General features: G+C 37.8%; 2 protein-coding genes across 2 annotated transcripts in view; both read left to right on the forward strand.

Moving 5' to 3' along the window:
* LOC116848417 (zinc-finger homeodomain protein 2-like) overlaps window positions 1–24,697 on the forward strand; it is a 93,946-nt gene extending 69,249 nt beyond the window's left edge. Inside the window, exon 2 of the mRNA XM_032824494.1 lies at window positions 24,471–24,697. Within this exon, the coding sequence (XP_032680385.1) occupies window positions 24,471–24,527 (57 nt within the window). The 3' untranslated portion in view covers window positions 24,528–24,697. The remainder of the gene's footprint in view (window positions 1–24,470) is intronic.
* LOC116848412 overlaps window positions 1–24,841 on the forward strand; it is a 751,173-nt gene that overhangs the window by 572,872 nt on the left and 153,460 nt on the right. The window lies entirely within an intron of this gene.

Below are 24,841 nucleotides of genomic sequence, written 5' to 3' on the forward strand. Positions count from 1 at the left end.
CTCTCTCTCTCTCTCTCTCTCTCTCTCTCTCTCTCTCTCTCTCTCTCTATCTATCTATCTCGCTCGCTCGCTCTCTCAGTGCACACTGCGAGAACCGAGTGCAAAAAAGGCCGATTGTCGTCTTTTAGAAGACGTAACGAGCTGCAAATGGCGTTTAAATGCATCGCCGGGGCGAAGTAGATTGCTATTGTTGCGTTTGTCGTGGCGCAAAGTCGTTCGCGGAAGGAGAAGGAAGGGAAAGGAGAAGGGGAGGGAACGTTAGAGCGGCGGCATATTTAACGTTGCATTTCGCTGAATTACCGGGCGCGAGGCATACGCCTAATGGCGCGATATTAAATTTTCCGGGCGATTGCGCTCGCCGGATCCGGCTGGCAGATATTCGGCTAAGTGATGACTGCTGATACGCGTGCGGGGCACGGCTGAAATACTCGCGCCTGAATAAGCGAAACCGGATATCGGCAGAATGGATTGTGCAGTTGGGGCGATTAGAATAATGGCGGAGCGCCCGGAAAGACTGACGCAGGCGCGCGGGCGACATTATACGAAAAAGTATCGTAGTATCGATAATATCTCACATATGTGCGGGGGAGAAGGCACGGTCGCGCAAAATATATCACGCCGTTAGGCCAGAGAGTAACCCGAGTAGAAATTTATCCAGTTTCTGACCAGTAACTGTCCAGGAATTTTTGGTAACTAGCTAGTTTTTAGTCAGTTTTTTTGGCTAGAAACTGACTGGTTTGGTCAACGCTTACTTCGTCAAAAACTAGACAGTTGAACTAGACAGTTTTAGATCAGTTTTTAACTAGATTTTTATTAGTATCTAACCTGTTTATTAGCAGTTTCTAAGCAGTTTTTTACTAGTTTCTATGTCGTTTTTGACTATTTATAAGTATTTTTTTGTCGGTTTCTGATCAGTATCTATTTTTCTTCAGTTTATTAATAGTTATAAATAATTTAACTATATATGTACAATAATTTTATTATTATAAAATTAAATTTTTATAATTTTTTTTATTTCATCCTTAATATAAATTTTATTTTGGCCAGCAACTATCTTAAAAAAATTCGTCAGTAATTTCCGATTTTTTACTGGACAGAAAATGCACAGCATTTCCTTACCATTTTTCTTGTTTTATCGTTTTCTTATCATATTTTCTGACAAATAACTGGCCCAAAAATATTGAACAATATTTTCAGAGTTTTTACTAGGCAGGAACTATCCAATATTTACTTACTATTTTTCTTGCATAGTTTCTGATAAAAAAACTACCCAAGATAAGACACTGAACAGTATTTTCAGTATTTTTAATAGGCAGAAATTGCCTAGTATTTACTTATTATTTTTTCAAACCTAGTTTCTGACTAGTAATTGGCCATGAAAAAATAGCCAGTATTTTCTGCCAAGTTTCAAAACAGTAACTAATTCATCCTAGCCAGTAAAAACTGTCTAGTTACTAGCTAGCAGTCAATTTTTCTCTGAGATGTTTCTACGTGGGAAGGGCGCAAACGCGAACAAAGGTAGGACAGGCGGGACGGGATGAAGAAGCGAAGGATGCGTGGTCTATTTGCAAAGGGAAACGTTCGCCCCTTAGCCCTTATCGACCCGCGCGATTGTTGGAATGAATATTGATTGTTTCTCGGCTAACTCGTAAGGGGATTGTCCGTGCCGAGTCATCGTAAAGAAAGCTCTCTTGAAGGAACTGAATAGATACGGGATAGATAGGTCCTGGATAAGATACGGGTACACCCTCGTTTGCGAGACGGATCCAGCGCATTTTTTCCGGGGAAGTTGGCACGCGTCTCAAATGACCATAATCGTGAGCCATTGTCTAATTTGCGTATTAATCGCTTGTAACAGACCAGATAGACCTTTATGATTATCACAACAATGAGACAATCGACAATGGATACTCTAAATGTTTTTTACATTATTTAATACTTTACATTACTTTCATATTATATTAATTGTATTCATACAAGCAGATATACTATATTAAGAAAAAATATCTAAAAATTAACAAATATTTATTAGGTGGATACTATTAACATATTCACTTAAATCAAAATTTTTTTCACTTAAAATATTGTTTACTCGGTTTAAGTAAACAATATTCTGTTTAAATGAAGACAATATTTGTTAATTTTTAAATATCTTTTTCTTCAGTGTATAAAATTTAATGGATCATTGCACTTACACCATACAATAAATTCCATATACATACAATAAATTTGTTATTCAGAAAATTTTTTATTTCAATCCTTTATTCAGCAAGATTGGTTCTCAAGCAATATCGATTTCTCAGGAACTACATGCAAGGACGATAAATGCAGAACGCGTTTATTGACACTGTTACTTTGTAGCAACATCTGGTAACTTGCTTTGTTGGTTGATGTCTCAGTAGTTTCGTCTTTGCCAGCACATAACAAAAATCTTTAGAAATGTGTTTTCAAAATGATATTTTGATATATAAGTGTACTTAGGAGACAATATATAAAACTTCAAGTGTTTTATATATTATCACTTCGATTGTTATTACACTGAGAAAAAAGTACTTGGAGATTTATTCGTTCCCGTAAAATAAGGATTATTTCTGTGAAATAAATTTCATTTTTGTGAAATAAATTTTTATTCCACAAATAAATTTTCAAGTATTTTTTTCTCAGTTTATAACGAATTCCCGTGCAGGTTCACGATTAGCCATCGTTTCCATGCAATGCGCCCCCAACTTCGCCGGAGTTTAACTATCTTAAACCGTTTCGCGAACGATTGTACTCGTATTCACAACAATTCTTTCTTGATTACACATTGGCCATTAATAATTCCCATGCGAACTGGCCGCGCTCGTCCTTGCCATTTACTTCCCTGAGCCCGCGAGGGACGATACTCCGGCAGCGGTTGGGCGGCCGTTCGCTTTATTTTAACCCGTAACGCCGACCACAAGATAGAACGGAGTCCGTTGCGCTCTCAGCGATTTGCGGAATTGCCGGCAGGCCTTCTCCCGCCGGCGCGGTTCCAAGGATGACCCCATTATCCCAAAAGTATAACTTTATCCACCAAGCCTACAGCGTAGCGTCGCCGACTAAATTCTGTATCTACCTACGTGACCCGCATCGGTCATTGATTCCTCTTGCGAATCTGATCTCCATCTTTCCCCCTCAGCTTCTCTTACGCTCTTTTTCTCTCCTTCCCCTCTTACGCTCTCTCTCGCACCCTCTTACGCTCTCGTTGGTCTTTTCATTCTCCCGGAGGTGCCTGGAGAAATTTCACCCTTCTTCCAGCTTTATCTATCAGGATGAAGCTGCGTCACGCGCAGAAGAATCTCATTCGTTACTACTCGAGCAAGGACTGCTTTCTTCTTCTTGTCTCTCTCGGGCCGCCGCCGGGCCGACATGTTTTCCGGGACGGGTCAGATCCTGTTTGAGATATTCGGGATTATCATCGCGTCTACCACTTGGAGCAACTCGCGCGAGATGTCTGGACGAGCGCGAATGGCGGGCCTGACACGTCGATAAATAATAATGACGCGGGTGTTTGCCGGGCTGTGACGACACGCACGTGGCTCGCATAATTTTTCGCCGTCGGGATCGCGACACGTCGCGCGGCCCATGTTCCTGGGAACGGCAAGCAGGACGGATTTATGAACCGCCGCCAGTTGGCCGCCACGGTCAAAAGATTCCCAACGGCAAATGGCGAACGTCGGCGCGCTATACGTTTGGGCGATAAACTCCAGTTGCGGCGCTATAACCACGTCGGACTTGCACGGAAATTTTAATTCAATTAGGAACACCGTGGTCGAGGGTTAAGGCGAAAGTCGGTATTTAACGTGGAATTTAGTTAAGGAGTTTCCTTTAACTCGGTTATAGTTTTCAAGCAGCCGCGCCCGGCTGCTGTACTTACTGTTCGCGATGTCTCTCGTACAAAGGCGCCCTCCCGCCCGCACCGGGACTCCGATGCACGCAGGAGACCCTGACGAACGACATTAGTCGCAATTTCCCAGTAGCGTTAACAAGTGAGTTGCTCCTTTCCATGGATTAACGATATTTTCAGTCAAGATCGATCGCCCGGCGGAGAGAACGCGCTTTAACGTTCAAAGACACGTAAATTCGACAGCAACCTTACTCTAGTCGGTTCGCAAAGGTCGCGCCTCTCGTGAGTACTCACATGGCTCTCATATTTGTCACGTGGATTGACGAAATAGAAATACTCGGCAGAATGATCAGTAGAATTTGCTCGAGACAGTGTGTCGTGCAAAATTTAATATGAAGATCTAAGTGCAACTTTGTGCAAACTTGCTACCGCATCGATATGACAAAAGATTTACAGTATTGTATGATGAAAATTTCATATTCAATTTAGTACACTGAAAATCCGTGTCACATGTTGGAACAAGTTATGGGTGCGTTTTTTTATTTACTGCGAGTTCTGACGCTATGACGTCATAAAAGTATATAGCTATGTGAACCTGGCACCTGACTTTAAAAAAAATAAATTTTTTCTTCGTAAAAAGTTAACATTTTGTTTGTAGTTGTTTGTAGTAACAATAATTTCGTTTGTAGTTCCATCCATTAAAAATTACAGAAATTAAAAAAAAATTAGTAACACCCCATTTTGAGATATCTCAAATCTGCAAGCGGGTGACGTTTCTAAATCGTTCGTAGTTGTTTATAGTGATTTTCGTTTCGTTTGTAGTCGAACCGCTCAAAAGTTATGGGTGCGTTTTTTTATTTACTGCGAGTTCTGACGCTATGACGTCATGAAAGTATATAGCTATGTGAACCTGGCACCTGACTTTAAAAAAAATAAATTTTTTCTACGTAAAAAGTTAACATTTTGTTTGTAGTTGTTTGTAGTAACAATAATTTCGTTTGTAGTTCCATCCATTAAAAATTACAGAAATTAAAAAAAATGAGTAACACCCCATTTTGAGATATCTCAAATCTGCAAGCGGGTGACGTTTCTAAATCGTTCATAGTTGTTTATAGTGATTTTCGTTTCGTTTGTAGTCGAACCGCTCAAAAGTTATGGGTGCGTTTTTTTATTTACTGCGAGTTCTGACGCTATGACGTCATGAAAGTATATAGCTATGTGAACCTGGCACCTGACTTTAAAAAAAATAAATTTTTTCTACGTAAAAAGTTAACATTTTGTTTGTAGTTGTTTGTAGTAACAATAATTTCGTTTGTAGTTCCATCCATTAAAAATTACAGAAATTTAAAAAAATGAGTAACACCCCATTTTGAGATATCTCAAATCTGCAAGCGGGTGACGTTTCTAAATCGTTCATAGTTGTTTATAGTGATTTTCGTTTCGTTTGTAATCGAACCGCTCAAAAGTTACAACAATTTAACAAAACGCCTAAGGGCGAACTTTACCATTTTTTTAGATATCTCAAATCTGCAAGCGGGCGACTTTTCTAAATCGTTTGTAGTTGTTTATAGTGATTTTTATTTCGTTTTTTCAAAATCATTTATTTTTTCAAAAGTCGGATGCCAAGTTCACGTAGCTAAAGTATACTGCTAGTAGCGTTCCGTTTTAACTTTGAAAATTCGTTGTCACAATTATATTTCTGTGTCATTTTCTGTGTTATTATTCGCTGTAAAAGTGTGTTATTTTTAAACACATAAGCGTGTAATTTGTCAGAAGTTTTTTTACAGGTTTATTGTAGTTTTAAATCATCGTTGTGTCTTTAAACTCTTTGGGGACTCTTTGGGAACACATGTGTGTAACTAACCATCATATATAAAGTGGTCCCCAAAGAGTTAAAACGTATTAAAATTACGACAACGTCATAATGTGACAACGTTTAAACATGTTAAATGATGAGACTTGAAGCAATAAGAAACGCATGAAAAATATTCAGCCAAAATAACACACTTAGATTTGCAGTATACTAGCTTCATCGAAGTGATTGAAAGAATAATAAAATTTTCATCATCCTCCCACGTCGTGATAATTATGAAAATCGCAAAACTTCACAATTTAAATTACAACTAGAAACTAAAATGCGGTATCGAATTAATCACTAATTTCACATCATACAATATTGAGAAGTTACATTGACGTAGCAACAAATTTACCAAAAGCCACACTCAGGTTTTCGTGTTACATTTTACCATTTTCAGCAAATTTTGATCATTCTTTTGGTGTTTCTTTCGTGTTTCATTTCGTCAGTCTGCGTGTGGTATGCGAGCGTCGTATGAACCACTTATAAACCATGCAATTCTTACAAATCGACTAGTCAAAATCGCTGTCAAATTTACGCATACCTGCCCACCATTCGACGTACTCTCAAGCATCGTCGATAATTTCAACCGTTCTTATCTTCCGGACTTCGTTTCCGTGGAATAACAGCGACTCAGCGTCGTATTATACCGGCTAGGTCATTAGGGGCGACTTAGCGCGAGAGCCGATCACAAATGAGACCATTCAGTGGGTAAAGCTAGACAGACGCAACGCTTCGGAGAATCAAAGGACACTGTAGCGATCCGGGGAGAGGAGCGAAAGGAGGTAGAAGATGTGTATACATAGTCAGGCAGTCGGATACATAGATAGGTAGATAGATCGATAGATGAAAAGAGCGCAAGAGAGAGTGAGGAAGAAGGAGCAGAAGTGTGTGTGTGTGTGTGTGTGTGTGTGTGTGTGTGTGTCTATATATATATATATATATATTCCGGATCAAGAGACGCACAGGAACGGTTAGTTACGCTTGGCATCGCGAATCCGATCTCAATGGCCTTGATCCCGCTCCCCTATCGTCGTAATTCAAACTTGCAGACTATCAGAAATGCATCGCATACGGAATTGTGTGCGCTGGCGAGTCTGTCGCAATAAAGGAAGGATTTACACAGTGACGCTCGTAGCGGAAGCGGAAGCGATTCGCGTCTTCGAACTCCGCCGACGGCGTCTGCGATAACGCAACATCGTGTTGTATCGAAACGTTTTGCAATCGCCGCTTATGCGTGTCCCGAGTGCCGTTGGAATGATTTGTACAAGAGCCGCCACCGAGAGTCACGCCGATAAATCGGCGAAAGTAACGTTTCCATACGTTGTATTCTTGTTCTTATATTTTACGCAACTGTCTCCCTCTATCTGTCTTTTAGGAAGACCTTCATTAAAATTCAAATCTTGCGATTTTCTCACTGTGAATCTGCGGACAACATATTAATTCACATAAAGAAAGGCACGATTTGATCGCACGATTTGAGGGCTTTCTTTTCAAATTCTTTATGAATAAAGATCAAACATCGATTTTTGATCGTTAAAAAATTTATTCTAAAAATTGTAATAGGGAACATTTAATATTTTCATCAATGTCATCCACATTTTGCTCTTGCACGGGGAGAACGTATATACATAGAGAAAAAAATATTCTTATTTAGTAAATATCTTTATTTTTTGACATATAACATGTCATAACATTTTGACATGTAAGTTTTAAAATGAAATTATATAGCGTAAAAGTAAAAGAATAATTAATTACTGCAGAATGTCGACCTATTCCTCGTTCTTACCAAATTCTATAGCAAATTCTACTATACAATTGTCCGTACAGTTATCCATTCATGAAATTTACCATCGAGTATCATAGGCGGAAACTTTTAATATAAATAAACTTATCTATCTGTCTCCGCGGAACTTACAGCTGTCCCGCGACAAAATTTGCCGCCTCGCACCCGAGAAATTACCGTTACCGTTTTATCCCGCCATACAGCTTCTCTGAACGCAGATTAGAATTTGTTGCACTTCGTGCTGTCCCCGTCGAATTTACGGTGTAAATTTGTCTCGTTTAACAACTTCCCGGGCGCACCGAATTTACTCGTGCGGGCTCGGCTGGGAATTTCGCGAAGATGTAAAATCGACGTGACTACATTAAAGTGATGAAACTGTCGTCGTCTATCGGCATCGCGATAAAAACAGAGGCGGTGTGCCTCTGCGGTCGTAAAAGCGCCCATTAATTAACGATCTAATATGTACGCAACGCGAGGGACTTAAAGCGCGCGAGAACGAGTCGGTGCTTAATCCACTTTTCGTGCGAGCCGCGCGTATCGCGAGCTCGATGCTTGTAAATACATTATAACTTCGAATGCAATGATAAATTTACGGCGCTCCGCTTGAGAGAGTAATTTCACGACAGGCAACTCGCGGTCGCCGATGAGAAAATATTCGGGGGCGCGATTTAGTTGTGCTCTCTAAATTTCTTGTGACGAAATTTCACCCGAGAAATAGAGTAACAGTCGAATCTGAGTGATTTTTCACACATGCAGTGAACCCACTTAATCCACCCTTTTAATCGTTGAATGGATATTGACTTTCACTCGATATTGACGAGTGAAGCTGATGTATTTCGTCGTCACATGCGGGAAAATGTTTGATTAGATTAACCAAATTTCCGAGATATAAGATACGAGTGAACCAGAAAATTCCGATTAAAATTACCAGAATTCTACTCAAGCGGAAACTTTATTAACGGAATAGAATTCTATAGTGACTTCAAGCGGAATTTTTTGGTTCATTCATATTTCAGCAGAAAGATTAATCCAACCAAACTTTTGTTCCCGTGCAAGAATTAATTCGCCCTAATCAATTGAAACTTGCGCGACTTCCAATGGCGGTATCTTTCGCGTTTTCACTCATTTTGAATGTGATTTTACTTCAAGGAGTTTAAGAATTATTATTAAGAATTACTTAGAATTATTGTTGAGAATTTATAAAAAATTTAGGAATGAGATTTTTCATTTATAGAACGAATTCTTCATTTTAAATCGTTGATCTTCACTCGAAATTGAAAAGGATGAATTGAATATATATACAAGAATAAATTCACTTTAACCTAGTGAAACATTCACTCATACGAAATCAGAATCCAAACCAAGTTTGAGTGCAGCATTTCGCTCCTGCGATTCGGCGAGTAGCAACATTTTCGCTGTCGTTTCGCGCGAGTTTTCATTCATTTTTCGAGTGAGATATCTTTCTCTCTCACCCTAAAGAATTCAGAAAATAGAAAATTTCACGCACACAGCGGCCGCGAGAGATCCGTTCAAGAGAATATCCCGCGATGATATTAAAAACACAGAGAATGCATATGGAATTTCCAAACTGCGGCCCGACAGAATCTGTTACGGATAACCGCGCACACACGGTTAGGGAGCTTTAAGGACTGTCATTCCTATATCGGGACGCGAATATTTTATCGACCACTTGCGGGACACGCAATTTAATAACGCAGTTATCGACTTCTTCGCGATACGGCCGTGCGATCGCGCCGTTCGCTCGTTCACCGACACGCCAGATTTCCCGCATGAATCGCCGACGATAAGCACCGCTTTTGTTTTATCACCGTGTAGCGCGCGCGCAGGTGAACGATCCGGCACGCAAAGCGGTGCTTTTCTCACGCTGCACCACGCCATGCGCGTACGCTCCTGTCGATTGCATCGATGAACGAAATAAAATCTTTGTCCGAAGGCTTCGTGCGTCCGGTCGTTCGGCGATTTTATTAATCGCGAAAAGCGGGGCTTCGGTCGAGCGGTATTTCCTAGCTTTTACCTACTACAAAAGGATTAAACAATCGGCCGCTATCTCCCTCGTGCCCAACTGGATCGCGAGTTGCATGCGTACTGCAGCATTTAGTTCTTTAATTCCTTAATTCCTGCGCGCCATATCTGTGTGCTCGACGATCTGCTCGTTCGTGTTTCGAATTCACGTCGATCAATACGGTTGACGCTAAAAATACAACACGGATGAATAAGTCTTGTGTGTGTGTGTGTGTATGTATACAGAAAAATATCAATCTGAAAATGTTATATAGTGAACAAATTTTAGTATAGTGCAATACATTATAAAATCACCCTTCAGTCTCGGATCTTGGCGATTCAGAGTGAAGAATTCATTCTATGAGTAAAAGAATTCGAGTGACTCGATTCTATTCTCTAAATTTCTTGAAAATAATTGAGAAATTCCCTAAGTTTCTTGGTAATATGGGAATAATCGGGATTACAGGGATTCTAAACATTCTCAATTTCTTGAAACGAAATTTCAAACCGCAAACGTTTTGATTCTATATTGGATCTTTTTTAATGCAAGTAATAAACTTAATCCTTTGTGGATTCTTAGGATCGAAATGTTCGCGGTTAATATATGATTGTAAAATAAATGGTATACTTATGATTTTTTGCGCACATCCTCCTAACGCTTAACTCTTACAGACCTTCACTTCTCTCTTTAAAATTTTTAGAAAAATATCACTTCTACTGCTAAGAAAAGCGATTGCTTTCAGTTTACTTTCGTTCTTTTAAATAATGGTTATCCTTACCAAGAGATACGTTTTCTTGATAACAGTCTTAAAATATACATATTTAAAATCTCTCTTTATCATGCATTCAAAAGAATGTATTCTCTTTACGAGAATATTATACGACTTTATCGAAGTAGATTGGCTCGACTCTACCCATATGATATAAATATTCAAAAGATATCTTAGAGATGTCTAAAAGAGAGAGAGAGGGAGAGAGATATCTTGTTTATTTTAAATGTCTTCAGGTTATCTCTAAAACATATTTTAGACTTTTATTGCTATTTGTGTATGCAGCCAAATTTTTCTCTTAATTTAATATTTCTCATTGAAATGCTAGGATACATCTTGAATAAATTTAATTATTTCGATGAACAGTAAATATCATCATACACACACACGCGCGCGCGCGCGTGCTCTCTCTCTCTCTCTCTCTGCTCGGAAAATCGATTACTCAGTTTACTTTCCTTTTTTTAAGTAGTGATTATCTTCAACAATGAATATTTTCTTCATAATAGTCTTAAAATATGCACATGAAAAATTTCAGAAGACTTCATTATCATGTACTCGAAGGAATTTGTTCTCTTTGTAAAAATATTATAAGACTTTATCGAAGAAAAAGTTTGTTCGACTTTATGTAGTAAGCAAGCCGCGAATTTTTCTTTTAATTTAATATTTTTCAATAAAATGCTAAACTCGCTAGGGGATTCAGAATATATTTTGAATAAATTGAATTTGCTTATGACGAACTTATGGTAGATTTGTAGATATATAAAAATTTGAAACAAGCAACATTTACCTGAATGCAGTATATATTTTTCTGTGTGTAACGTTAAGCCCTCTTTCACAAAATTCCTTTTGTGAATCTTTAAGTATTATTATTATCGGCTATTATTATCATCATTTGTGTTTGCATTTCAAAGGAAGCGGCTAATCAAACGAAGAAAACTGTGTGTTCGAGTTATAAGATAATACGCGAAGGAGCATTTTATCTCCCGAGATATGAAACGCTGGCAGCAGTCCTCTTTTTTCTTACCTGCCGCGTCGTCTCGCTGAATTACACATAAAATTTAACTTGCTCTACGGATAATGTGTACGCTGCACGTTGTCCCCCATATTCGTGAATAACAGTTCCTGTAAGATACACGACGGGCTTCCCTTGAAAAGAGGAAGCCCGTCGGTTTCTGCGGCTGCACACGAATGACAAAATCCAGCCCGATGAGTTAACGCGATGTAAGCGTGAGCTTGGTGTATGAAACGTTCATGGAAGCACAAATTCCTCGGAAAACAACGTCTGTTCCCAGGCGCGATGCACAAATGTCTCGCCGCAGCGTCTGTTCTTTACGGGAGACCGGAATCACCGTGTTGTCAGACGCCTGAAGGTAAACTTTCCAACTGCTTCATAAAAATTCTCCCGATTTTGTAATACGTTCTGGAAAGTAACTCGCGCCAGCCTCCGCGGCGGCGCCCCGAAATGGGTTATCCGCAGGATCGCGCGTTTATTTTCTTCCGCCCTCTTTGTCACCGAGCTCGCAAACTTTCGCCGGCACGAACTTGAAATCTCATCCTGCGTGTATTATAATAGCGTCCATTGTTGGAAAGAAACCGGGATTCCCCAGTCTCTTATGCTTTACGTCACTTCACAACTTCGTTCTCTCTTACGGTTCCTACTTCCTATCTAATTTTTCCACCTCTCCTTGGTCCTCTCCTTAGTCCTCTCGAGGAGCGAAGTATTTAATCCTCCTATTTTTCTTACACGAGAGGAATGTAAAGAAGACGCGACTTTATGAAGTCGACCGCACTCGATTCTCGAGAGTACTTCAATTGAAGAAACCTGCCCCGGCTATTATCTTCCTCGTGGACTCTCTTTTGAGGGATTAAAGAGCCGGAATTTGCGGGATGGGAGACGGAAGGGGATGCTATGTTCGATCCAACGAGACTCCATGATCGCGGAGAAAGAAGGGTTGTCGCGCGAAGAAACGAATTTCCGAGACTTGGGCGAGTTTCACCGAGCGGCGGTGGCGGTGGCGTTCGGCTATCTTCTCGGCAGCAATATATTTCATCGGGCATAAAGGCCGTTCCGCGATACCGGGTGTCCAGAGGCAGACGATGTGTACGGCCCTGAACGGACAATGGCCTTAGAATCGTAGATTTATGGGGAAACTTTTCCTACGGCGCGGGGATGTGTGCGCCGCGCCACCCTCACGGCTTCCCCCGGCCGGCTCGGCGGAACTCATCGCAAAGAAGTATTATTATCGGCGTACTGCCTGCGAATATGCCGGGACGTGCTTCCACTTCCGATCACGCGCGTTATCGCAACAATGCGTACGTTATACCGCGGACATTTATTATCGACTAGACTAAGCGACCCCCGAACGAGCAGAAGCCTGCTCTGGCACCCTCTCTCGTTCTTTCTCTCTCTTTCTGTCTCGCGGTGAGAGAGCGCCAGATTAAATGCAGCCATTCGTAACGAATGGTCCAGTTAAATACGGCACATATATACGAAAAATTATTAAACGGCTTCATCCCGCTTCGCTGCAGATTATCGCGGAATCCTCTTTGCGTTTATTTCATTTATCGAATAATGGCAAATCATGCGTAAAATAACGACCTTTATTAATTAAACGCGAACAGTCTTAAAGGGATGCTGCATACCGATATAATCCGCAGTTTTTTCTATTTAGTCATATAGAACGCTTGCTCAGCGCAAATGTATAAATGTCAATGGCGGAGTTGTCCATGTTACATTAAGAACAGAGAAATTTTTTAAATAAAAATTTGTTGTTAATTTTGTACATAAATAATAATTTTGTACATAACATGTACTTCGTCAATCATTGACATTTGTACTTTTTCAATTACGAACATTTGCAATTCCATACTACCAAATAAAGAAACTACCAAATACTACAAAAAAAATACTACCAAATAAAGAAACAGTACAGAATATTCAGAGAAAAATGCATCGTGATATTAAGTATGTAGACAGCTATACGAGTACAATTTTGTATATACGATTAATATATATAGTTTAATAAACTATATTTTACCCTAAGAAAAACAATGTCTAAGAAATAAAGAACATTTAGTTGGTACTAATAACATATTTGCTTATGCTGAAAGAAGATACTTTTCAAATAAGAAAAAATATGCATTTTCTTAAAATCTTATAAAAAAACCTTTTCAAATATAAAAAATATACATTTTTTTAAACCTTAAAAAACCTTAGTTATTCATGAAAATACAAGTTTTTATTCTATTTAAATAAAAGAACTTAGATTTAAGTAAATATATTATTAGAAAACTTACTAAAGAAAGACTACTATTACTATTACTATTTTTCAGATACTTTTCTTTCATTGTACTTATTGTAACTAAAGCCGAATAGCGAGAGAATATAAAGTTCTCTATATAGTTCTCCTAAAAATTCAGTTCTATTTACAATAACTACAAAAAAGGCCCCATCCCGCTTCGCTGCAGATTATCGCGGAATCCTCTTTGCGTTTATTTCGTTTATCGAATAATGGCAAATAAAACTACAAACTACATAACTACAGAAAGGTCGTTTATTAAACTATATAGATTAATTCTACATACAAAACTTGTGTAGTCGTCATCTACACCGAAAGAAAAAATATCTAACATGTAGAAAATGTTTGCTCGGTGGATACTAATATCATATTTATTTTAATCTAAATTCTTTTACTTAAATATAATAAACAATTGTTTTAATGAAAAGCCGAAGTTTTAAGAAAATTTTAAGTAAATATACATCTTTTTATTTGAAAAAATATTTTATATTAGTACAAGTAAATACGCGTCAATCAGTGCCCGCCAAATAAATATTCTCTAGATATTTCTTTTCTCACAATATATACAGTTGCCATTATCATGTTGCTACTTTTCTCAGAATGTATGAAGCCGCATTATGTCAGTTCAGCATTCTTTTCAACGGAAAAGAGTGTTATTTTATATATCGTTTCCCACTTCTTCCATCCTTCGTCTCTTCGGCCGATTTTTCGGTCAGAGAAAAAGAGAGGATACGTTGGAAACATCCAGCCTTGTAGACGCGCGTACGAGAGGCAGCTGCGTTTCGATAAACAGCAGTGAGCGACTGCGGCGTATATTCACGAATCGGAATTAGAAAAGTTTCGTCTCCTTGCCGCCGGCGCGCCGCGACCAGAATCGAAAACGGAACCGCTCTCCCCATTTCGCATCGCCAGTCGCAATCCCGGTGACTTCCCTCCGAACTTCGCCCGGCTTTCACCCCTGCCCGACTCCGCGTAATCCGCGACATAACGACGCGGGCTTCCGCGATTTCCGCCTCCCTCAATAATTCCGTGCTGTCGCGAAGCGCGACGTTGCGATTTCTGATGTGGCACTTCCGGCCCGCGCGACGAACGAGACGCGCGATTTTTATCACGCGGGAAGCTCCGTCTGGAAATACTCCGCGGAATACACGGAGGAATCGTATCGCGGACGTAACGTCGCCGGATCGATAATGCTCCCCGAGCTCTCGTAACACGAGGTCAGGGAAGGTAACGCGATACAACTCGACCAGACTGATTGTGAGATACTCTCTCCCTCGTTCGGCGGCACATTTCAATAATTCCATCGTTCGCGCAAACGCCAGGGTATCTCGGGATTAATTTCAACGACAGGTGTTTTTCGATTAATTAGTCCACAGCTTCTCTCTGCGCGATATACGATCGAATACGCACGGAGAGCTTGCCGCGAGCTACATTTCCGATATAATGAAATAACCCGGCGAAAAATAGTCATATATGATTATATATCAAAGTATATATAATTATTCATGACTGATATATGAAATTTGGCGCGATATGATCACATAAGATCATATATACACTGTGAGGGAAAATATTTAAGAAATAAAAACATTCATGTGGTGAATACTAATAATATATTTACTTATATTAATATAAAATGTTTCAAATAAAAAAATATACGCCTTCTTCAAACCTTAACTACTCATTGTTTATTTATGAAAGCTATTGTTTATAAAAGAATTTAGAGATTTAAATAAATGTGTTATTAGTATCCACAGGATAAATATATTTTCATTTTTGGACAATTTTTCTCTCTCTTACGCAATACATAATACAATTATATATATCTTCATATGGGAAAAAACGCTTTTCAATAGAAAAAGAAAAAAATTCATTCAATTAAACGCCGACATCATAAGTTGCCGCAAGCACAAGGGTTGACTTCAATAGTATTTATGTAACAGCATTTTTTCTATATAGAAATATATATACAGAAAAAAAGCATTCCAATTGTGTAACTGAATGAAGACGAAAAACTCTCTGACAAGAAATAATATCGCTATTACGGCGGCCGAAAATATTTGTCTGAACATTCGGCTGCATTAAAACTCGGTTGAGGCAAGTGAGGGAACAATTGGCTGAGTGAAAACCTCCTACAGAAATCTTTCTGTTTCTGCAGTCGAGTTTCTTATCTGATTTCCAAGTAGCAGAAAATTCAGTTACACTCTAACGGTTATTTTTTTTGTGTAACTGTATATAAATATAATTATACATAACCATATCACGCCAAATTTCGCATATAATCATTTTCTTTTGAGGATTTTATGAAAATACCATGATAATTTATAGAACCAAGTGAACTTGGTTCTATAAATAGAAGAGCTAAGCTCTTGGTCACTCGAAATAGAGTCACGAAAATATTATCTGGGCTGTATACCGGGAATGTTTGTGTGTATATATGTATATGTGTTGAGAAGGGTATTCGATGGAAACGCGACTGTCGGAGTTTTCCCGGTGGCACGTGCGATTTTCTCGCACGGCACGAGTCGTAAACTGTCGGTCGTTTATTCACGTAAGTCCCACGAGCGTGTAAGATTGATGCTTCGTACGTTGCGTGGCGCGGATATTCAGTTAACGGCCCCCTAGGAGCACCGGAAATTTTTAATATTCTTTAACATTTTTCAATTCTTCGAGTAACGCGGGGCGACCGCGCGCGATCATGCTATTTTATCAGCCGAACGCTTGGTAGAAATAGCGAGATATGCGCTTAGCTGATTTGCAATTTAGAGCGAGCTCTTTTTAGATTTACTTTTTCTTCACCTGCCGGCGCATTTCTTTTCTTTCTTCTTGTACACTCCCGAAGAATATCTATGCGGAATCTCTCGAGGGATTTGCAACGCCTCGAATTAATGACTTCCCGAATGCCGGCGGAATATTATCGGGCCGAAAAACTTGCGCAACGCGCAAACTTCCGAGGTGATTAAGGCTACTTCGCAAATTAAGCGGTATATTTGTCTTCTTTCCTTTATGCTCTTATCTCATCATCGTGCAGATCGTCGCAAAACTCACCAATCTTAATTCCCGCGACGGATCCCTTAATGATTCCGACGTCAATTTAGGCTACGAAATCATTTCACGTATTTGTCGCAATATTTTCATGTTTTAATATCTAATATCGCGATATCTAACATAGAATATCAAGTTAATGCAAATGATTTTGTCGAGTAATGTAGATTACTTGACAAATTAATGTAGATTATTTTATCAAATAATGTAGAAAACGAAATCATTTAATTTCGAAGGGTTAATAATTGTTTAGAAAATAAAAAATAAATATAAAAAATAAACATGGACTCGATATTTTTGCAGACATTTAACGAGAACTTCCTCCACAAAACAATTTAATTTCCTCTCTTTTTCCTTTTGAGACCCAAATATCCTATAAGAATTTAATAGAAAAATGACAAATATTCTAATGTCATAAATATGTAAATATATAAATATATTGAGAATGTTAAAATGTTGTTTTTAAATGTCTGCAAATATATACAAATATATATAAATAACTTTATATTTATATTTATTATAAACAGACAAATATAAATAAATATATATCATATATGAGTATGAATTACTCGTAAGGGATGCATATCATATATAAGTATGAATCACTCGTAAGGGATGCAATCCTTACAAATCGTCTGATACAATAAAAATATCAATTCCCGGACACGCATCTAATCCTGGAGATTTTTATTGTTTGATTTTCAAATACGAATATGTAAACATAGAATATGTATACTTAAAATATGTACACATACTTTTTATATTGGAAGTTTAAATATTCGTATTTGAAGACCAAAATAATAAGAATGTCTAGAATTGCGCACGTGTCCAAACATTGGTGTACTTTCACTTTAAAGTTCCCGCCAAATCGACGCGCACTTATCTATCTCGAGATCTGTAACATTATTTTATCCTTCGAGATCGACCTTTTTACGTCGACGTGCAGCAGTCCAGGCGCGAAATTTCGTCGTAAAAGCGCGGAGGGTGCGCGCGACACGCCCGATAAATTTAGGAGTCCGCCCGGGAAGCGGATAATAATCGCCCTTTAGTAAAGCAGTAAAGGGTTTTTGACGTCGCACACGTGGCCACCGCTGCTTTACGACCGGAAGAGAAACGCAGGAATTAATGGCGCCGTCGTGGCGGCGGTGGCGGTGGCGGCGGCGGCGACGGCGGGTGTAACAAGTGCGCGCGGACATCAAGTGGGATGAACATCGTTTGCCTCTAATTATACACGGGGCCCTCGAAACGCGGCCTCTCGCGAAATACCTAAACAGCTATCGTTTCAATCGCCGGCGTTTTTAATCTCCCTAATAACGTGCGCGTGCGCGCCCGCGCGCGACAACTATTAATGACACCCTCGACGTCTATTAAACGATGACGTTGTAGCGCGCGGCGGTGCAGGGACGCTCGATAGTCCCTTAATGAAAAGCAAACACTCGTTCGCGTAATGGCGGCGAGGCAGGAGGGGATTCCCGATGAAACCCCGTGTCGTGTTTTTCATTGCGTGCGCGCGCAGAAAAATGCATGCCGCGTTCGAGTAATTGTTACTTGTTTATCATCATATTCGCTAATCTATCGTAAACTATCTATCGTTGTAAACATCAAATTTATTTGAAAACACACTTCGAATTCTAGCGAGATAAGCATTTTAGTTAAGGATGTTTAATTAACACGAAAAGCTTACCACACATAAAGTCGAGCGAACTTTTTCTTCGAATAATGTTCGAGATCTCGGAGAGAAAATAAATTCTTCTTTCGAGAACGTGATAATGAGGTCTCCTCAAATTTGTGATAAGTATATTTTAATTATTTTAATAGTATACATACACATATAGAGAAAAAATACTTGAAAAATAAGAAATATTATTTTATGGATACTAATAACATACTTGTACTGATCTATATTATATATTATAATATATATTATATATTATATATTATTATATATTATATATCATGGTATACATATATTTTCACGTTGCGAAAACATTTCTTTCAAACAAGAAAATACATATTTTCGTAAAACACCGTTGCGCTCTTCGTGAAAACAACGATTTATTCCGTTTAAACAAAACCATTTAAATTTAAATGTAAATTTAAATAAATATGTTACTAGTAAAAAGTAAAAATATCAATGCCTGGACATATATCTGATCCTGTATTTTTATAGTTTGGATCTTTAAATATATAAATATTTTTTAAAAGCTTTCAACATATATATATATATATATATATATATATATAAGTATTAAGTGTATATATACATTCTTATATATGTTAAAAGCTTAAATATTCGTATTTAAAAAGCAAAACAATGAATGTTCAGGATTAAATACGTGTTCGGAGAGGCATTTTTACTTTACCCGCCAAGTAAATATTTTGTTATTTTTTACATTTTTTCTCTCAGTATATTAAGAAAATATTCTTTGTTGCGGGTAACCGTTACTTAACCCGGGAGTGGGCGCGCATCGGTCATTTTCCCGTACTTTTTCGTTTTCTATTTATATCATCTAATCTATTGACATCGTATTTTCACTTTTACGTAAATTTTCTTTGATGTTTTCTTGTACAGCATGGAGAAGTAGACGGCGTAGACACGCTTATTTCTATATGAAATTTAATACATTTGTAGCAGTCGGTCTAAAAGATCATAGTACGCTAACGTCAGTCTTTTTTCTCTGCCGCGTTAACGTCGCTCGAACTCAAACGAAATGTGCTGCCGAACGTCTATTGTCTTTTCGACATCGTAGTTGGACGGACGGTTCTCTCTTTTTTTGTTGAATCAATAAAATTCTCAACAGCACGCGTAATTGGAGTATATATTCTTGATTCAATAGCGATATTATTAAAATTAATACTTGAATTACTGAATTAATACTTGAATTACTGAAACAATATATAATGTAACAGTTTTAATATTGCCATTGAATCAAGAAGATTTATTCTCTATTTCTAAATTTATCAAATCAATTTTTAAATTTATTAAATCAATGTTTAAGTTAATCAAAGCAAAATGAGAGAAGAAATTCTTTTTTTATTTTATTAAGCTAAAAGAATGTCATTTTTTACTAATGTAGTTAAAATAAAAATATTATAATTTTATTTTTAATATATTCACATATATTATAATAAGTATATGTATAATAAGTTTAATTTGTACAATGAGTTTAATATATTTCCTAAACATATTAGATATAGAAATGGTAAAGAAAAAAAAGAGCGGAAAAAGAAGAAATAGTAATGTAATAAGATTATTTCCTTCAATTATTATGTTTCTTTTAATAATTGGATTGATAATTTATCAATTATTACTTAATTATTATACATATATGTGCTTAAATATATTTCGGTCGAAATGGCCGATATGCGCCCATTAACGTTAATCCCGTTAACGCGCCCACTCCCGGGTTAAAAGAACGAAAATAATCTGAAAAATTGCTTTCCTCAGCAGTAGAATGATATTTTCCTCTGTGTGGCTTGACAAAACTGAATGCATCATTTGGTGAACATGTGTGTGTATGTGCGAGCCGCGCGATAAGAGAGCGCGACAAATAAAAATTTATTACACACTCTTTACGGCGTAATAAACGAATTATACGGCGCGCTAAAATATTGTAACTCGCTTAATCCGCGCGCACTGATGGCGGCGATATTTTTACGATCGCCTCAGGGCCACCGCCGGCCCTTATCAGCGATTATTTCGCCGTAACGACGTATCGGAAGCGCGTTATCAGTGGTGGATGGATCAGAGCGGAGAAGTCAATCCTCCGTTCAGATAGCCATCCCGGGAGACAAGTGACTTTTAGCGGACTCACTCGCAGTGGTTCATGAATCACAAAGTGATCGCCGCCGCCGCGTCGCGCGCGATATTCCGTCGTAAAAACACGCGTGATAAATGCGCCCATTTCTCGTTTATTCTTCGGGATGGCGGATAATGATCGACCTTTTAGTAAGCTTACGAACGTACTGCACGGCGTCGAAGGGCAGTCGCGTGAATCGCGTAGGCATCGACAAATAGCTAGTACTCTCGCGGCCTTTATCATAAATTTTACGAGCCACCGTTTGGAGACGGGGATTTACTATGCATTGTCATAACGCTCCGGGTAAACGCGGCGCAGCGCCCGTTTACGAGTTCCAGAAAATTAAATGCAGACGGCGTGGAGAAGGACGGGGCTATTTTGTCCATCAAATTTTTATAACTCTTGTATGTGACTTGAAGCACCACATAGTACGACGAATTGTCACGACGTGTACAGGATGACCGGACAAAGCAACAGCGTCACAAATGCTTGAGCGACCTTTACGACTGCCAAACATCAACCACAACTCTCATCCAATTAAATTCACATTATCATATTTATCATTAAAATATAATATCATCATATTTATGGCGATATTAGCAGGATTGACATCCAAATACATAGCCAATCAGTTACATCGACGACTGTTACACGCGCCAACGCGATAGGATTGTAATTAATTTATAATTATAAATATACTGACCTCATACAGGAAGATTGTATTTTGTATTACATTATATATTGTAATTAATGACCGTCATCTCACGCCAGCAATCCAGCGGACCGATTTGGACTGCGCGCCAAATTTTAAAATTTTCAGATTTTAGTATCAGGAGAATATAATAGGCGAAGAGGTAACAGAAGTTTCTGCGAGAATATAAAATACCTTCTTCATAACGTTTTCCTGGTACAAATCCATGAGATTTAAGAATATTAATTTCCCAATTTTTATATTTTGGTGTTAGAAGAATATAGGAATGGTAAAGATTGTACAAATAAGCGGAGACTGTACTATATCTTAAACATTTTTGTTTTTATTTAATTCAATATAATGTTCGATATATATATATTGTTATATAATATAATATGATAATAATATATAATATTTTATAATATGATATATATATATATATATATATATATATATATATATATAATATAAAACATAATATAATATTTACAAAAATATTGCTTTTGCATAATTTTTTGCAATAAACAATAATATTTTTGGCAATATATACTATTACATAAGATAATTTGATAACATAATACACAATATTTTGTAATATATACTATAATACATATAATATATATATTTCGTAGATTTAGAAGCTTAAACGGAACAGGAAAATTTGTTTGTTTAATTTTTAACTTCATCTTTCTTTTGAGTTCTTACACACACATTGAAAATTAATATTTTATATCGTCTTGTGATACAATGATTATATATGTGTGTATATATATATATATATATATATATATATATATATATATATATATAAAATGAAGTGTTTGGAGAACACCATAAAACGAACATATAAATTACGAAATGAAATGCTGAATGCCTCGAGGACGATTAGTTCGCCAATCTATGCTCATGGCGACTTTCCTGTTTGACTTTGCGAGAGTTCTGTCAGCCAGTTCAATCACTGCCTGTCATTCTGAAACACCGTGTACGGCGAATTTGACCGAAGAGGACACATATTGGGTCGTAAAACGTCGTTAGGTATTCATTCGTTATTCGCGCTCGATCGGACGGTGCGCATCGGTTCCCGATGGGGCCGTTTCCTTGATCTTTAAACATCGTTTGCCCATGAGAAACGACCCATAAAGCGTCGTTCCGTGGCATAGCACGTTTCCAACGTGCCTTTTGTGGCCCGTGTGCTATCCGCGGTTCGATATTTCCGGATCAGATAAAATCGCAGCTCACGAGATACGGGTAACAAATACGTAAGCGCCGCCTAATGATATAAATCCAGCTGCAGCGGCGGATGTGCTTTGAATGTCTTTTTTATGTAGATACAGCCAGCGGGAGAAATAATTGCTAACGAAAAAGTACGTACAAAGTTCACTCGACTGTTGTTCTTGCTGCTCCGTTATTCTTACTCGCAAGAAGCTGAACCCAAACTGGCTGCAATAACGAAAGCAGGGGTTGTATTCTAAGAATTTTGTGTGTTCGTATAAATTCAACTGCGATACTTTTTCCATTGTAGAATTTTCCGCGATTATTCAATTAAAAAACATATATAATAAATAATAAAAATGTTATATATTATTTATCAGTTGTGTGCGTGTGTATTTGTGTGTTTATTTGACTGTCGCAACTTTATTCCTTCTCGACGACGGGAATAATTATTTTACTTAATTGTTGCGCAACAAACAGAGATGTGCTGCATCAGACTTGTCATCGCGTTCCCGCGTAACGAGGTATCCCGCGACCACGATGAAAGTGCTCGTTTGATTTATTCGTTGCGAAACAGTGGCGTGATATTGCACTTATCACCATGTTCCCACGTATAACGATTTTCCACAGCCACGAATCGCGTGCTCATCTTAACCGAGACGTCATCAGTGGCCACGGCTTTGTGTGTTATATCCATTATCGTTTTCGTAATTAATGCTGCCGCTCGGCGGCCTAATTAACTGCCAATTCTCCAGTCTCATAATAGAGAGAGTACGCGCATGGCCTGGCTAATATTATATTATTATTCATAGTGATGCGCCCGCAGCCTATAAATTTATCGCCGCTTCCGGACACCGGTAATGCGACTCGACGTGCCAGAAACGTTAAATCGTCGAGTCCAGCGTGCAAACATTATACATGTATATAATATATATAAATTTATATACATGCGCGATATACTATAAATTAACAATAAGCCGTTTCGAGCGACGCGTATCGTTTTCCTGGCTTGCGAAAACGCTCGCGTCGAGTTTCTCTTCGAGAGTTAGGCTGGGAGCCTAACTCTCGAAATCATATCACGTCCCCACGCGTTAAGACTTACGACACCGTTCGAGCAAAGCTTCCCCGTCATTGGATCTTATTTCGCATAGGATGTAGAAGATAAAAGGCACCCTCGCTCTTCCAGGTAATCTTACGCGGCGAGTGAAACAATTTTGCCTTTAGAATAAAGGAATGTTAAGAGTATGCAGGATCGCGCGGATTATTCTTTACAATGCGCGGTCATTGTGATGCTGATAATGATAAGCCCGGGAAAACGGCGCACTTGCGTTTCGCACGATGTTTATTTAGAAGTCGAGGGAAAATGCCCCAAAGGAAATGATTATTTCCACGGGACATTGTCCGCGCGAATATAATATTAATCTTTGAATTAGAGTTTGACCCAGGTTTTTGATTGGTCGGTCATGTTTTGTCAAATCCAATTACATACAATATCCAATCACAGTAAATTAGGTTAAGGAGAGATAGACTCTTATTACAGTAAATTAGGTTAAAGAGAGATAGACAAAGAGAGAGATTGAAAATATGTCCTTCTCTCTCGTAGGATTTGACAAAACCATAACTATGGCCAGACTCTGATTCAAGGATCTCTGTATTGCCGGAATCAACAGGGACAATGTTTCATATTTAGTTGCTTTGGATGTTAAATGCGGTATACATATATATTCTTCATATATGGAAAAAATATTGTAGCAAAAATTACATCAAAGTCATTTTCCTCTTTCTAATGTTTATTTGCAAAAAACTGAACACACTACACTAGAATTGTAATTTAAATTACTATATAAATAGTAAATTTGATGATCTACTCCGTTTCTGGAATACGATATAAACAACATTCAAGTAATTACGATAATTGTGTAGTAAAATGTCAAACGTGCATAACATTTTCAAGCAAATACATAGTAATTTTGGTTATAATTCTGTATGTTCCAAGATTACAGAAATTTCATTGTAATTTTTACTGCAATATTTTCTCCGTAAACTTTTTCCCCACTGCTCGCGTTAAAAAGGTTTTTCCGATAATAATTCTTTCTTAATCGACTGCCTCGTTATGTTTCAGGTAAGCCCTGCTGTGGTTTTCATATTGAAAACGGGAGAATCGCCGCAATTAGAGTAAGTGACAAGGCTCTATGTTAATTCTCCCATTATGAATATCGACCTAGAAGACAGGGTCTCAGATATCCAGTCACTAAGAATTAATGTTGGTTAATAAAAAGAACATTACACATTTAATTGGGAAGTTTGAGTAGGAAATTTAAGATATATAATTATTAGAATTTTAAATATAATATAAAGCTTAATTACAAATTTTTAATATAAATCTTAATTACAAGAGAATATATATATATATATATATATATATATATATATTATTTATATATATATTTATATTTATATATTTTATATATATATATATATATATATATATAT

Source organism: Odontomachus brunneus, unplaced genomic scaffold (genome assembly GCF_010583005.1).
Source record: "Odontomachus brunneus isolate Ranch 3 - 2012 unplaced genomic scaffold, Obru_v1 Obru_scaffold_095, whole genome shotgun sequence".
Taxonomy (NCBI): Eukaryota; Metazoa; Arthropoda; class Insecta; order Hymenoptera; family Formicidae; genus Odontomachus; species Odontomachus brunneus.